At 38.7% G+C, this 13672-nt stretch overlaps 1 protein-coding gene across 1 annotated transcript; it reads left to right on the top strand.

Annotated features, from left to right (window-relative positions):
- The first annotated feature begins 1319 nt into the window (after positions 1-1319).
- Positions 1320-11123, top strand: LOC124643648 (trypsin-like). Its single transcript, XM_047182666.1, has 7 exons — positions 1320-1458; positions 4361-4605; positions 7348-7455; positions 7973-8093; positions 8789-8941; positions 9608-9736; positions 10298-11123. Exons 1-7 carry the CDS (start codon positions 1320-1322, stop codon positions 10507-10509), a joined length of 1107 nt encoding a protein of 368 aa, XP_047038622.1. The 3' UTR covers positions 10510-11123.
- The last annotated feature ends 2549 nt before the right edge of the window (positions 11124-13672 follow it).

The following is a 13672-nucleotide window of genomic DNA, read 5'->3' as shown; positions in this document are numbered from 1 at the left end:
ATGAATAGCACATTGATTTTCACGGATTGACTGCCTGTTTGACATCCCCTAAACCTAACTGGGTTAAGTCATCATACTCATCATCATCTCAGCCATAGGACGTCCACTGCTGAACATAGGCCTCCCCCTACCTAACTGAGTTAAGTATGGACACTATATTGTTTTCACGGTGTGACGGCCTATCTGACGTCCCCAACCCAGTAACTTATAGTAAACACTAGCTTTTGCCCGCGACTTCGTTCGCGTGGAATAGTGACTTCCGGCAGATTTTTGGTTTTACCCACATAGTTCCCGATCTCGCGGGATTTTTGAGAAGTTCCCGCTCCCGCAGGATGAATTAAAACAATAACATGAACCGAACACGTGTAATGACACCATTGCGCGATTAACGCCATCTATCTACGGAGCATAGGAACAGCTCGACATTTGACCAATAGATGGCACTGTATGTCCGTAATAAATTTTATTTTTTATTTTTATTTTTTGTAATAAAAACTATCCTATGTCCTTTCTCAAGTTTCAAACTATGTCTGTACCAAATTTCACACAAATCGGTTCAGTAGTTTAGGCGTGAAGAAAAGACAGACAGACAGACAGAAAGACAGACAGACAGACAGACAGAGTTACTTTCGCATTTATAATATTAGTTTGGATTTGGATTGCCATTCATAATTTATGAATGGAAACTACAAACTACATGTAAATATTTCACACACGAAATTACGGAACAATGTAGTTAGTTATCAGGAAAAATACTACTCAGTTAATTACTAGGTTTTGTGTTATCCTAAATAGTTAGTAGATAATGAAGATTTGTTAATCGATTTTGTGATTTTCCATGGCGTTACATGGGCATTTTTTGTGTGTTATTATGTGTTTCAAAATAATATTTGCCCGGTAACTGTGATGAGGTGGTCAGATAGGCAGTCGCTCCATTTGTAACACTGATATAGTTATCGGCAATAAATTACTTCTGCGCAGGCGAAGGTCAGCGCTCAAGATTCGTGCCGATGATTATAATTAGGTGCATCCCATTAGGTTAGATCCCAACATCATAGGATATGGTATACAGATAAGTTTGAAAAGAACAATTTTATGTAATTTTTTTTATAAAATATCTATGTATGTAATATTTTAAAAGTATTTAAGCAATACCTACGTTGAAAAAATAGGTAACTCTCAACATTTTCTCTGACTAATATAAAAAGTACACCGCTTCACCTTTGCTGAGTCCGCAACACCTTAAGGACCTTACCTGCCCAAGCGCCGGGGAAGCTGGTGAGTCACTCTTGAAGGAGCTTACAGCCCTGGTCAACCTTATGCTCGCCGGCAAGGTGGACGAGGCCGTCATCGACGTCTTGTATGGAGCGAACCTCTGCGCCCTACGCAAGAGGGATGGTGGCATTCGTCCAATTGCCGTAGGGACTACTTACCGTCGCACGGTAGCCAAGATTTGCTGTAAATTTTGTAGTGAGGGTGTTTCGGAAAAATTTCAGCCCCTTCAGCTGGGTTACGGCTCAAGAGGGGGCTGCGAGGCTGCCGTGCACGCGTTATCGACCTATTTAAATTGTGGCAAAGGAGAGGTCATTATGAAGGTTGACATAAAGAATGCCTTTAATTCAGTCAATAGGGACACCTTGCTGGCAGAAACGAAAAAAGAGTTACCCCAAATTTACAGTTTTATTTGGCAATGCTACAGACATCCATCTAAATTACTATATCAGGACAACCTTCTGGAATCTTCTGTTGGCTGTCAGCAGGGTGACCCACTCGGGCCTGTGATTTTCAGTTTAGCCATAAACCCTATAATTCGGCAGCTAAATTCGGAATTTAACGTTTGGTATCTTGATGACGGAACCTTGGGGGGCAAAGTAGATACAGTACTTGGTGATTTTTCTTTTCTCCAAAACAAATTTCAAGAAATAGGTCTAAATTTAAATTACTCCAAATGCGAACTTTTTGTACCGGACAATACTGACAGACAAGACACACTTTCAAAATTCAATGCAATAGCCCCGGATATTAAATTAATTGATAAGGACTCTCTTTGTCTCCTTGGTTCCCCAATATATGAAAATTCATTTTCGAATTTTATTCAGGACAAAATACAAAATTTCAATCATATTTCGGAAAGGCTGCTCCAAATTAACATGCACTCAGCCATCACAATCATTAGATATTGTTGTTTTGGCCCAAAATTAACATACTATTTGCGCGCTTCCACTCTATGGAAGCACACAAACCTTTTGGAACAACTTGACAAAATTATTAGACACACATTAACATCAATTTTAAATGTGGCCTTGGACGACCGAGCCTGGATTCAGGCTACTCTTCCCGTTCGCATGGGAGGGCTTGGCGTCCGCAAAATTTCAAGTATTAGCCTACCGGCCTTTATATCCTCCGTCCATGGTACTGAGCAATTGACCAGGAAAATTCTTCCTATCACACTGGCCAATTGCGAGGTACCATGTCTGACTGAGGCTGTAGAGGCTTGGAAAATCACCTGCCCGAATACTGATCCACCCGTCAACCCGTCCTCCCAGAGACAGTGGGATGAGCCGCTCTGCAGAGTTATACGGAATAATCTGCTAAATACGTCAATTTCTTCTGCAGAGCGAGCGCGCCTTCTGGCTGTGGGCGAATGGGAGTCGGGTCTATGGCTTCTGGCACTTCCGTCGTCAAACATAGGCACATTGTTTGACGACACCACTTTCCGGCTTGCTGTTTGCTTGCGTTTGGGTGCTCCGTGCTGCTTGAAACCCTCGGGCCGTGGGGTCCAAGTGCTCATCTGCTTTTTAAAGATCTGGCAAAGCGACTTGCTGACACTTCAAGTGACCCAAAGGCTGGTTTTTATTTTGGTCAAAAATTAAGCATTGCCATCCAACGTGGCAATGCTGCCAGCCTCTTGGGTACACTCCCGGTGGGCAGCGATGAGGAGTTTTTTGATGCCATTTTTTAGTTGTATATATGTATAAATAAGGCTTTTTTTTACGTCATGTAAATATGTACATAAACTGAACCCAACAATAAAATAAAAGTAGAGCTATGTTAATCTGATATACCCAGCTTTAATATTATTTCCAAGTTTAATCAACATCCATCAATTCATAAATATCCTTACAAACTTTATATTTTTACTTACTTTTACTTTTGCATTTATAATATCAGTAAGATTTGCCACACCTTGTAAAACACTGATACTCAGCTGCATCCGGTTAGACTGGAAGCCGATCCCAACATAGTTGGGAAAAAGCTCGGAGAATGATTATGATTTACTACAATAAAATGCCTTAAAATCCAAACAAAAGTCGCAGTAACTACTAGTGTTATTAATATTAACGGTAATACAGTTTTCAGCACGAACTGTAAGAATGTCATTACATACATTACTGAAGTACTGCACGACGACATTGAACGAACGAACACACATACGGGATTTGTTTTGAGAGATGTGTCTTGAGATAAATAATGTTAGAACCTTTTTAAGTTAAAAGGAGTATCTACTAATTGACCGGTATAATCCTAAATTATTTTGTGAATCCTCAAATACCTAAATCTGTTTACCTATATGAACATTTTTATTATTAACCATTTGGCTCTTTAATGATACCACTATAAGGCATGGTTTCTTCTCATACACATGGAAAAGGAATATAGGAATGAGCGTTAATTACCACGCTTGCAAAGGAAGATTTCAACATTCTTAAGAAGTTTCCTTCACAATGTTGTCTGTGGTGTCCATGATACACTTAGCATACTTTAAATTAGTTCTTTAAATACATATGTAATAATTATAACTTAAGAAAAGATACATTGGTACTTGCCTGAGCTGGAGTCGAACCCACACGCTCTTAATTTTAGCTATTACTTTTTCTACTCGAATGTATGTAAAGTCGAAGAACCTCTTTAAATGTGACCTAACATACAAACAAAAAAAACACAAGCCATTCAAAACAGCATGCACAAATTGCATGCATAAATCTATACACTGACCCATTAAACAATACACAAAAGACACAATGACTTAGCATCTTATACGTCCTTTCATTTAAATAAAAATACAAAAGATGCATCTTCGGATCGATCTAGTAACCCACTTTACCGTGTATGTCACTCACGGCATTGTAACCCGAGCCTTTGCCAATGCATATATTAAAAAAAATAAAAACGGACCAGTAATGTCTCATTTAGTTTTGGGCTTTCATCATGAGCACACGTCTCTGAATTTAATTTTCGATTTATTTATTTTAAAAAACTGTGACTTTATAAAAAAGTTTACGCTTTGAAAGTTACAGATATTATTAATATTTTTTTTAACAAAAGATGTTGTCATACATTTTTTCTTTCTATTTCTTAATAAGTGCTATTAATTGTGAATATTTTTTGAATAGAGTCAATCACTATGAGTATTACAAAAATAGGACAAGACCATCGAAGGCTTTTACTAGTTTCTCAACGAATTATTTCAGTCAGAATTCAGTGCAAACTTCAGGTAAAACTGAAAAAGTGCTTTGTGGTACAAGAACAGTGGATTTTAACCCGAGAAGAACTGGCAAGATTGTTGGAGGTACTGAAACGCCCTATGGAGCTTTTCCGTGGCAAGTAAGTATTTTATAATCTGCATTTTTTTCTGAAAAATTTCCCGGGATTATCTACCATACAGCCATTTTTAGGGTACCGTAGTCAAAGGGTAAAACGTGACCCTATTGTTTTCGCTCCTCTGTTCGTCCGTCCGTCCGTCAGTCATTAGGCTGTATCTCATGAACCGTGATAGTTAGAGAGCTGAAATTTTCACAGATTATGTATTTTTGTTGCCGCTATAACAAAAAATACTGAAAACTAGAATTAAATAAATATTTTGGGGGGCTCTTATACAACAAACGTGATTTTTTTGCTCATTTTCCGAATAATGGCACGGGACCCTCGTGCGCAATTCCAACACGCACGTGGCCAGTTTTTCAAAGTGTCATTTGTGAGTCACGGTGCCAAGGGTTTTATGAAAGAAAACCTTTGTCAAATTCTGCACATATCTGGAATAGGCGGCTACTGAAAAAAACTTCTTCAAAGCGTTTGTTTACCAACGTCAAATAAGACAAAATCTAAAACGCTCATTCTTTACCACCTTCTGTCTTTGCTGGAAAGAAAAACTGGGGGAACTTAGCAGCCACAAATTCTGACTTCGAGACTTTATATTTGTTTTGCTAGCTTTTGATAACTGTTTTCCGTTATCTATTATTCCTCCTTCTTTGTCTCGGTTTATATTGAGAAGATTTTCATTCACTTGTAACATAGACAGAAACATTAATTTGTCGAAGTTGATGACCAATTTTAAAGTTAAGCAAAAATGGAATGAAATCAAAGCCTATTTACACTGCGATACGAATAACGAGTAATTTATGGATATCACCATTTTATCTCCATTTTTCGTGAAAAAAAACCTACGTCACTTAGGTATCTTGATAATGGAGTCTTTGAAAGGGTTAGGGTGCGTCCCCATCTGGCGAATGCGCCGCGAATGCGCAGCACGCGAGCCGATCGCGAGCTGTCCGCGAGCTGCGCGCGTGCAGTCACTGCAATAGTTCGGTGCGCCTCTTTAGCGCAACTCACGCAAGGCTCGTATAGAGCGCGCGAGCGGCGCGCGATCTGCGCGCAATCAGTTCTCGCCCTTACAGTTCCGTATATTGGCTCAGTACTATCGAAGATGACAAACGTCGCGCGCCGCCTGCGCGCCGCTCGCGTGCGGCGCTTAGGTCGCGCGCGAGCTGCGCGCGGGCGGCGCAGAAGCAGCGCACGAACAAAAATGCACGCGCGCAGCTCGCGGACAGCTCGCGATCGGCTCGTGTGCTGCGCATTCGCGGCGCATTCGCCAGATATGGACGCACCCTTACAGTATTCATCGTTTTCTGTGTCTAAGAAGATCTTAGATACTGTCCTGTCTTTCGTGTTCCCGGCGTTCCCTTCAGAGAAAATAGATCGATAGTGCAACTACGTTTATCGTCAAGATTTAATTAGATGGTAAAATGTTAATAAATCTCCTTATACGAAGGGTTTCAGTAATATTTTATAAGACGTATTTGGTAACTTATGTAGCTTCCGCAATCAGTTTCATCCTCGTTCTGTGGGAACTCCTCTTCGCATGCGGATAAAAAATACCCAATACTCAATCCTTTATTTGCATTCCATATGTTATACAGGTGGTATTCTTATGAAGCCTAGACTAGCTTTTGTCTTGTAGTAAATAGTCTAGCCTTTGTCGATAAATGGGCTGTGTCGGTCGTTCTTAGGGCTGATTTTCAGTCTAGTTTTTGGTAAAATGGTTTTGGTATTGATATTGAAAGTTTTCAAGTCCAAGAAACAAATAAGCGAATATTTCAGTAGACATTCGCTCTATTTATCGCATCTCGTTGGTTTTCATAATATGGAAAAAGTTAGATGAACATTATCCTCCGAGCCTTTTCCCGATCATGTTGGGGTCGGCTTTCAGTCTAACCGGATTCAGCTGAGTACCAGTGCTTTACAAGAAGCGACTGCCTATCTGACCTCCTCAACCCAGTTACCCGGGCCACCCGATACCCCTTGGTTAGACTGGTGTCAGACTTTACCCACTAGGCCACCACGACTTAACAAAAAAAAAAAAAAAGTTAGATGATGAATAAAAGTAAATATTGAATCGTCAGACTGTAACAGAACATTAAATAATAATTAAGTATTCAGTAAAACCTACATTACGCTTTACAAAAACGAAAACAGTTCGAAAACAGATGCGAGATGACATATTACATAACCTAACCTCCATTTTCCCGCGCAAAGAGGCCGCAAATGTCACGATGACAGTTATTGTTACGTTCGGAAATGAATGGCGCGCAATTATGTCAACTTTCACTTTTCGTAATGAGGATTTCATGGTGGTTATTGAACGTTGCATTTGTCAATGGGTCTTTAATTTGTTTAGGCTTTTTAATATTGAATTAGGTGATGATCTTGCAAAATGATGTAGTTACTTTCACTGTTGAGAATTGAATGCGTTTTGTTATTCCAAATTATGATGAACTTAGATTTTATGGCCGTAGTTTTTAGGCACTTCTTTTTTTATGTAAACGAAACTTCCGGTGATGATTGAGATGGTTTTGAAAACACTCTAACACTAAGGCTTCTTCGATGATTAAATCTGCAGCCCACAAGATAAGAAGGATCATCAACCTAGCTATTTTGGGGTCGACTTCCAGTCTTACTGAATGCAGTTGAGAACCAGTGACTTTACGATAACGCACACAATGATGAAGAAGTAATTTTAACATTAGTAGTTAAACAATTTCTAATATTCTTATACCTATTTGTTTTCAGGTTGAAATCCAGATGCTAGATGTGGACAAGTTGACGTTCGAGCATCACTGTGGCGGCGCTGTCATCGCCGAGCGCCTCGTGCTCTCTGCTGCACATTGCTTTGACAAAGTATGTTGCCTTTTGTCTTAAATTAAATCTAAATAATTACTATTATGTTTGAGTAGGCATTTAACTAAAGGTTGACAATCTGGATAGGACTTGGTTCTTCCACAAGTAGATAAATATTACGCTGACGCTATGCTGACATCAGAGCGGCAAAAAAAAAGTTTTAATCTAATGATGATTGGACGAGCTAATCTCAGGAATTGCCAGTCCGTTTTGAAGAAATCTCAAACTTATCGAGTAAGAAGTCGCGAGTAAAATCACTTGAAACAGCTTGTGTATACTGATATGCCATATTCTTTGACACCTTTTTTTCTTAAAGATACTACACAAACTACTACACTACGTCCTAAGTACTATTAATGCGTACATAAACTAGACTGTGTCCCGAGGGAATTTTTCACACCCGGATAAAAAAATCTTAGAAGAAAGGTGCGCGGAGTAGTACCCGCAGGACAGTGTAAACCGCTGATGGAAGCTAATATCCTAAACTTTCTTAAAAACACACGCTTCTCAATTCCAGCAACCTCTAAACCTGGAGCATATACGTATTGTGGTGGGAGAGCATCGGCTGAAGATCCAAGACAAACACGAGCATCGGTTCCTGGCGGAGAAGGTGGTTAGACATCCTGACTTCAGGAAAGGTGAGCTTTGTTATCTATCCGGTATAATTTGCTATCCAATTTTCTGCTATTATAGTTAATAAACGCAAAAGATTGTCTGTATCCATGTTTGTTCCTCTTTCACGCAAAAACAGCTGGATGGAAATGGGTTTGATGTTTGGCAGTAGGTAGGTAATTCATTAATCATCATCATCATCATCATCATCATCAGCCTATAGCAGTCCACTGCTGGACATAGGCCTCTCCAAGTGCACGCCACTGAGATCGATTTTCGGCTGCTCGCATCCAGCTCCTGCCAGCCGTCTTGCGCAAGTCATCATTCCACCGTGCCTGAGGACGTCCTACACTACGTTTGCCGAAATTAATTAGTTATTATTATAATAATTATTTGTTAATTAATTAATTCATTAATAAATCAATGCAAATAACCAGAAATCTATTGCAATATTGTTTTAAGCAGTAGTTTATTTGTTAAGTGTTTAACTTGGGGGAGGTCCTTCCCGCACATGGATAAATTTTTTTTTTTTTTTATATACCACTTATGCTCTATTAAGTAGGTACTAAGTACTCAGGCAAAAGCTAGTGCTTACTTACTTACTAATATAAAGCTGAAGAGTCGGTTTCGTCTTTATTTGCTTAAATACGCTAATCTCAGTTTTAGGAAACTTGTTACTTTTGAAAAAGCTTGTCAAATAATTCCTCTCCTCCACTTACAGATGGTCCTCACAGCAACGACATAGCAATCATCCTCGTCTCCCGCTCAGGGTCGGGCGTGCAGTTCAACTCTCATGTCCGGCCTATATGCTTGCCTGATGATGGAGTGACGGCTGGGAAGTGGTGTGCTGTCAGTGGATGGGGGTATCAGGCTGGTGAGATTTTTTATAATATAATCATACATAACATAATTATTGATTTACCACCCCATTACTTTTTTGATTTACTTAATTTTTTCGGCTCTTTATTGCCAAAAGACGTTATCACACGACACCGCGCAAAACGCGTATTGCTGTGTCAACAAGCCAGGCAAAAGCAACGCTTAAAACCGAAAGGCGATGTTTGTGTGTAAGCGGATTTCATAGAGAGGCAATATGGGATTATTAGATTTCTACCACAGAGGTTCGCGTTGCCGTACGCGTGTGTGAATTATCTGAATAGCCTTTAATAAGTTGTAACAGAATTAGCAATCAAACCTTTTAAGAACAAATAATATTATTTCTTTATAATTAAAGATAGAAATATGCTTTAATTTCTATTGAATTTATGTTGTTTCTTGCGTTTTTCGGTTAACGTTTTTCCGTCCGTCTTGACACTGAAAGGGGAAAATATGGGGAACTTATCTACATAGATTATTCACTAGTTGTTCCCTCCGATCAAGTCCACTTCTCGAACTATTTTTAGGTTTTACCCGTGTAGATAATTTAATTTAAATCAGTTCAGTTCAGTGTTTTGACTTGAATGTGCGACAGACAGACTTGCCTTTGCACTTTTAATGTTAGTAGAGTTATATCTCAATATTATTTTTTTCCTATTTTCAGAGAACACAGAGAATTTTGCACCAACTTTAAGAGCGGCGGCTGTACCAGTTCTGGACCTCACAACGTGCAGGAAGAATCAGGTCCTCGGTGGAAGACAGCAGGCGATTTTAGACTCTATGATATGCGCAGGTAAGTCTAAAATACAGTACCCATTATATAACTTTATCACTTCGAAGTAGCTCCTAATAATAAAGCTCTTGCCAAATAACTGCCGTTCTAAAGTCATCCATTTGATGCCTTGTGTATGAGTTCATACATTTTAAATGTTGTACATTCACTAGCTGCCATCTCTCATCATCTTCAGAGCGGTAATGTTATATAACTAGAGCTGCGCAAGAAGCAGCTGGTAAAATTGTTTTAAAAACGCTCTTGGGTACCATGCTTGTAAATACCTAACTACTGTGGATTTCACATAGCAATTAACAAAAGTTGTGATAAGACAAATCGTTGCTATGAAATTATTGACAGGATTTATAAAAAGATCATCTGTATTTATCAACCTAGCCTTTTTACCCGAGTATTTATGTTTGGGATGGCTTCCAGTTTACCAGTGTATTACAAGAAGTGATTATCTGACCTCCGCAAGTCAGTTACGTGTGCAATCCTAAACCTATTTCCTTCGGTAAAGTTAGCTGTCAGATTTTTAGATGCCAAAAATATTTTATTGACTGTGTGTATTTTTGATTTCAGGTATCCTATCAGGCGGTGTAGACGCCTGCCGAGGAGATTCAGGAGGCCCCCTGGCCTGCATGACGGCAAACAGATGGCAGCTTCACGGGGTGGTCTCTTGGGGCTCCGGGTGTGCCAGGAGGGCTCGACCTGGGGTCTATACGAGGGTAGCCTCGTATGTAGACTGGATTAGAAGAACGGCGGCTAGCTTGGGTCATAAGATTGGGTATTAGGTGTCTTCTGAAGGATTATTATGGAAATTGGGTGAGAATTTGCCTGCAGCTGTCTCCAGGGTATTTTTTGATACTGTACTAAATTTCATGTCGACTGGTAAAAAACCTAGGTTTTCAATGAAAGATTAACATATACAAAAAAGCGGATTTTCAGATATTATTTGGATCGTAATCAATCTAGAAATGGCAAAAAAATGACTGATTTGTTTTCAGTTTTTATTGATAATTTATTTACGTTTGTATCACAATTTTATAATGGTGTTTTCTAATTTATTCAGTGTTGTTTTGATAACAAAAATATTTATTTTATTTAGGCTACATAACTGTTTGTGCCGTACAAATACACAGTAGATAAAAATAGTTGAACATATAATAAAATCAATTATAAAAATAAAAAATGTTATGTAGCGTAAGCCAGTTGAAAAAAAAAAGAATATATTGACTTCATTCATCAAAATCAGCTTAGTTCTGATTGAGGATCAAACATGGACCGCTAAAATCATCCACCACTTTATTTCTGTCACAGTTGGCTAAAACGTAAGACGTAAGACAATACACATTTTTAAATACATAGGTATGCCCTATTTAATTAGAGCCCAAACCATTGTTACTATAATAAGGCTAATTATATTCTATTATAGAAGATAATAGTTACCATAATTTAAGTTTAATGCCAAAGGTTAGTAACTATACCTATAATAATAATTAATTGTAATAGTTCGTAAGAAATAAGGTAACTGATTATTAAAGTTACGTACATTAAATTATTACGACAAAAAGTTGTTTTATTAATTCGTTTGTTAATTATGGAAATCATGAGTTCATTGCGTGGTGTGTCAAGCTGTTTTTGAGGTAAGTTTGTGGATGGGTGACTAATAGAGCCAATGTTAAAGATTATAAAATTTATATTACCGACTAGCTTCCGCCAGCGGCTTCGCCCGCGTGGTATGTTGATAAAAAGTAGCCTATGTGTTAATCCAGGGTATCACCTGTCTTCATACCAAATTTCAATCAAATCGGTCCAGCCGTTTTTGCGTGATTGAATAACAAACATACATCCATACATTCTCACAAACTTTCACATTTATAATATAAGTAGGATTGATCCGTTGTTTTGCCGTTAGAGACATAAAATGTCACAATCTTCATTAGCAAAACAATAGATCGGTTCTAGAAATCAACTGTAAGTAGACTAACCAAATATTCCTTCAGTGTGCGGCACTGTGACGCATACAAATATATCTTCTGGTGTACTCGGTCTAGCAAACAGTAACAAACTGTGTGCGAATATTTCTAAAATGTCCGCGTAATAGCAACTTTTTCGTCATTTTGAATCTCGCTGTTAAAGGGCCTCGTACAATTTTAATTACAGTTAAATCTAAAGGTACTTCTACACTTATATTCTAAAGTGGAAAAAAATAATATTTGTTGGTTTCTTTCCAATGGAATAACTTAAAGAAATTTCACTTTTGTAAGCTACACTCGTTCCGACTAAAGCTAGAGGTATAATTTTATCCTATATATATTACAGACAGTAGTTCCCACGGGACGCGGGTGAAACCGCAGGAAAATAGGTGATTTTATAAAAATAGTGTCCTATTTAATCTATTTGTAGACTATCTGACAAACGACATCTAGCCTCTTCTCTTCCGTTAGTATATGCTATATTCGAATGACACTGATAGATAAATGGGTATTTGACTAGGTCAAAAATAATTTCATTGTCATATTCATTTAGTAAGTAATCTTCTAAGTCGTGGTGGCCTAGTGGGTAAAGAGCCAACCTCTCGAGTATGAGTGTGGGTTAGGTTCCTGGTCAGGCAAGTACCAATACAACTTTTACCAAGTTTATATGTACTTTTTAAATCCTATTTTATCTTGGACTCCAATTACTGGGTTTTGGAGGCCACGTTAAACTGTAGGACCCGGCTTTCATTGAACATCCTTGGCAGTCGTTACGGGTAGTTAGAAGCCAGTAAGTCTGACACCAGTCTTACTTTGGGGTATTGGGTTGCCCGGGTAACTGGGCTGAGCAGGTCAGATAGGGCAGTCGCTCCTAGTAAAACACTGGTACACAGCTGCATCCGGTTAGACTGGAAGCCGACCCCAACATATGTAGTTGGGAAATGGCTCGGAGGATGATGATAAGTCATGCCACGACGACTTAGTGCGTTTAGTCAGTAAGGACACCTATTCGAGTTCAATTCGTTTGATCGCGTTCGTAGGAGTAAATTCATGCAAACCTACGTTGATCGCACAATTGCCTTCTATCAGGAGATTATTCTATGAAAATGAGACAGTTAAAACCATTCAAAAGACCCACCACAGTTGACCACAATATTGTATTATGTACGTTTTATCTTATCCTCGTTCGTTGCAATTCTTCCTGAACGGGTCACGTGTCAGTCGGCCATTTTAAACATTAATTACACACTTTATATAGATAAATAAATAGTTATTGAGAACGGAATTACACAACAGACAAAAATACGAATGCTGTTATTATCAATGTTTCCTCTTTTGATGGGTTAAATAGAGTAACCATAACTATATCAGCTGTAGCGGTTCCCCTCGATTATACTAGGGAATTGTTTCTCGCTCCTGGATAAAAAGTAGCCTATGAATGGTCTTCTTCCTCCCGCCCTTTTCCCAATTTTACTTGGGATCGGCGCAATATGTCATTCTCTACCATTTTTCACAGGCTTTCAGCTATATATACTTGGCGACTGTATATTCGGCTTTCAACATAATTCTCAGACAGCGACTATTTATCTGCTCTTTCTTGAGGTGTCCGATGACTAGCAAAACCAAATTTGGCCTATTTTATCAACACAAATATGATAAAGAGGAAACAGATGTTTGTTTGTACAATCAAGGCTCCGAAACTACTATATTTCACTGTTGGAAAGATACACTCTTCCCGAGTAACATAGGCTAGGTATTACTGTACTCTATCCACGGAAGCAAGAGCTAAAAGGTAAACAAAGAATGACACTTTTTCAAGATGGCGGTATAACCCGACCGATGACAAAACGTCACATTTTTGTGTAAAATGTTCGCAGTATCTGTGATTTTGTCATCGGTCGGGTTATACCGCCATCTTGAAAAAGTGTCATTCTTTGTTTACCTTTTAGCTCTTGCTTCCGTGGATAGAGTATTAGTA

The sequence above is a fragment of the Helicoverpa zea genome, chromosome 28, assembly GCF_022581195.2.
Source record: "Helicoverpa zea isolate HzStark_Cry1AcR chromosome 28, ilHelZeax1.1, whole genome shotgun sequence".
Classification (NCBI taxonomy): Eukaryota; Metazoa; Arthropoda; class Insecta; order Lepidoptera; family Noctuidae; genus Helicoverpa; species Helicoverpa zea.
The sequence above is the reverse complement of the archived record's forward strand: the minus strand, read 5'-3'. Positions and strand labels throughout refer to the sequence as shown.

Coding starts and splice junctions, on each gene's coding strand:
- LOC124643648 (XM_047182666.1), top strand. CDS start 1,320: ATGCTCGCCGGCAAGGTGGACGAGGCCGTCATCGACGTCTTGTATGGA. Junction 7,456..7,972: donor CTGCACATTGCTTTGACAAA/GTATGTTGCCTT, acceptor TCTCAATTCCAG/CAACCTCTAAACCTGGAGCA. Junction 9,737..10,297: donor AGACTCTATGATATGCGCAG/GTAAGTCTAAAA, acceptor TTTTGATTTCAG/GTATCCTATCAGGCGGTGTA.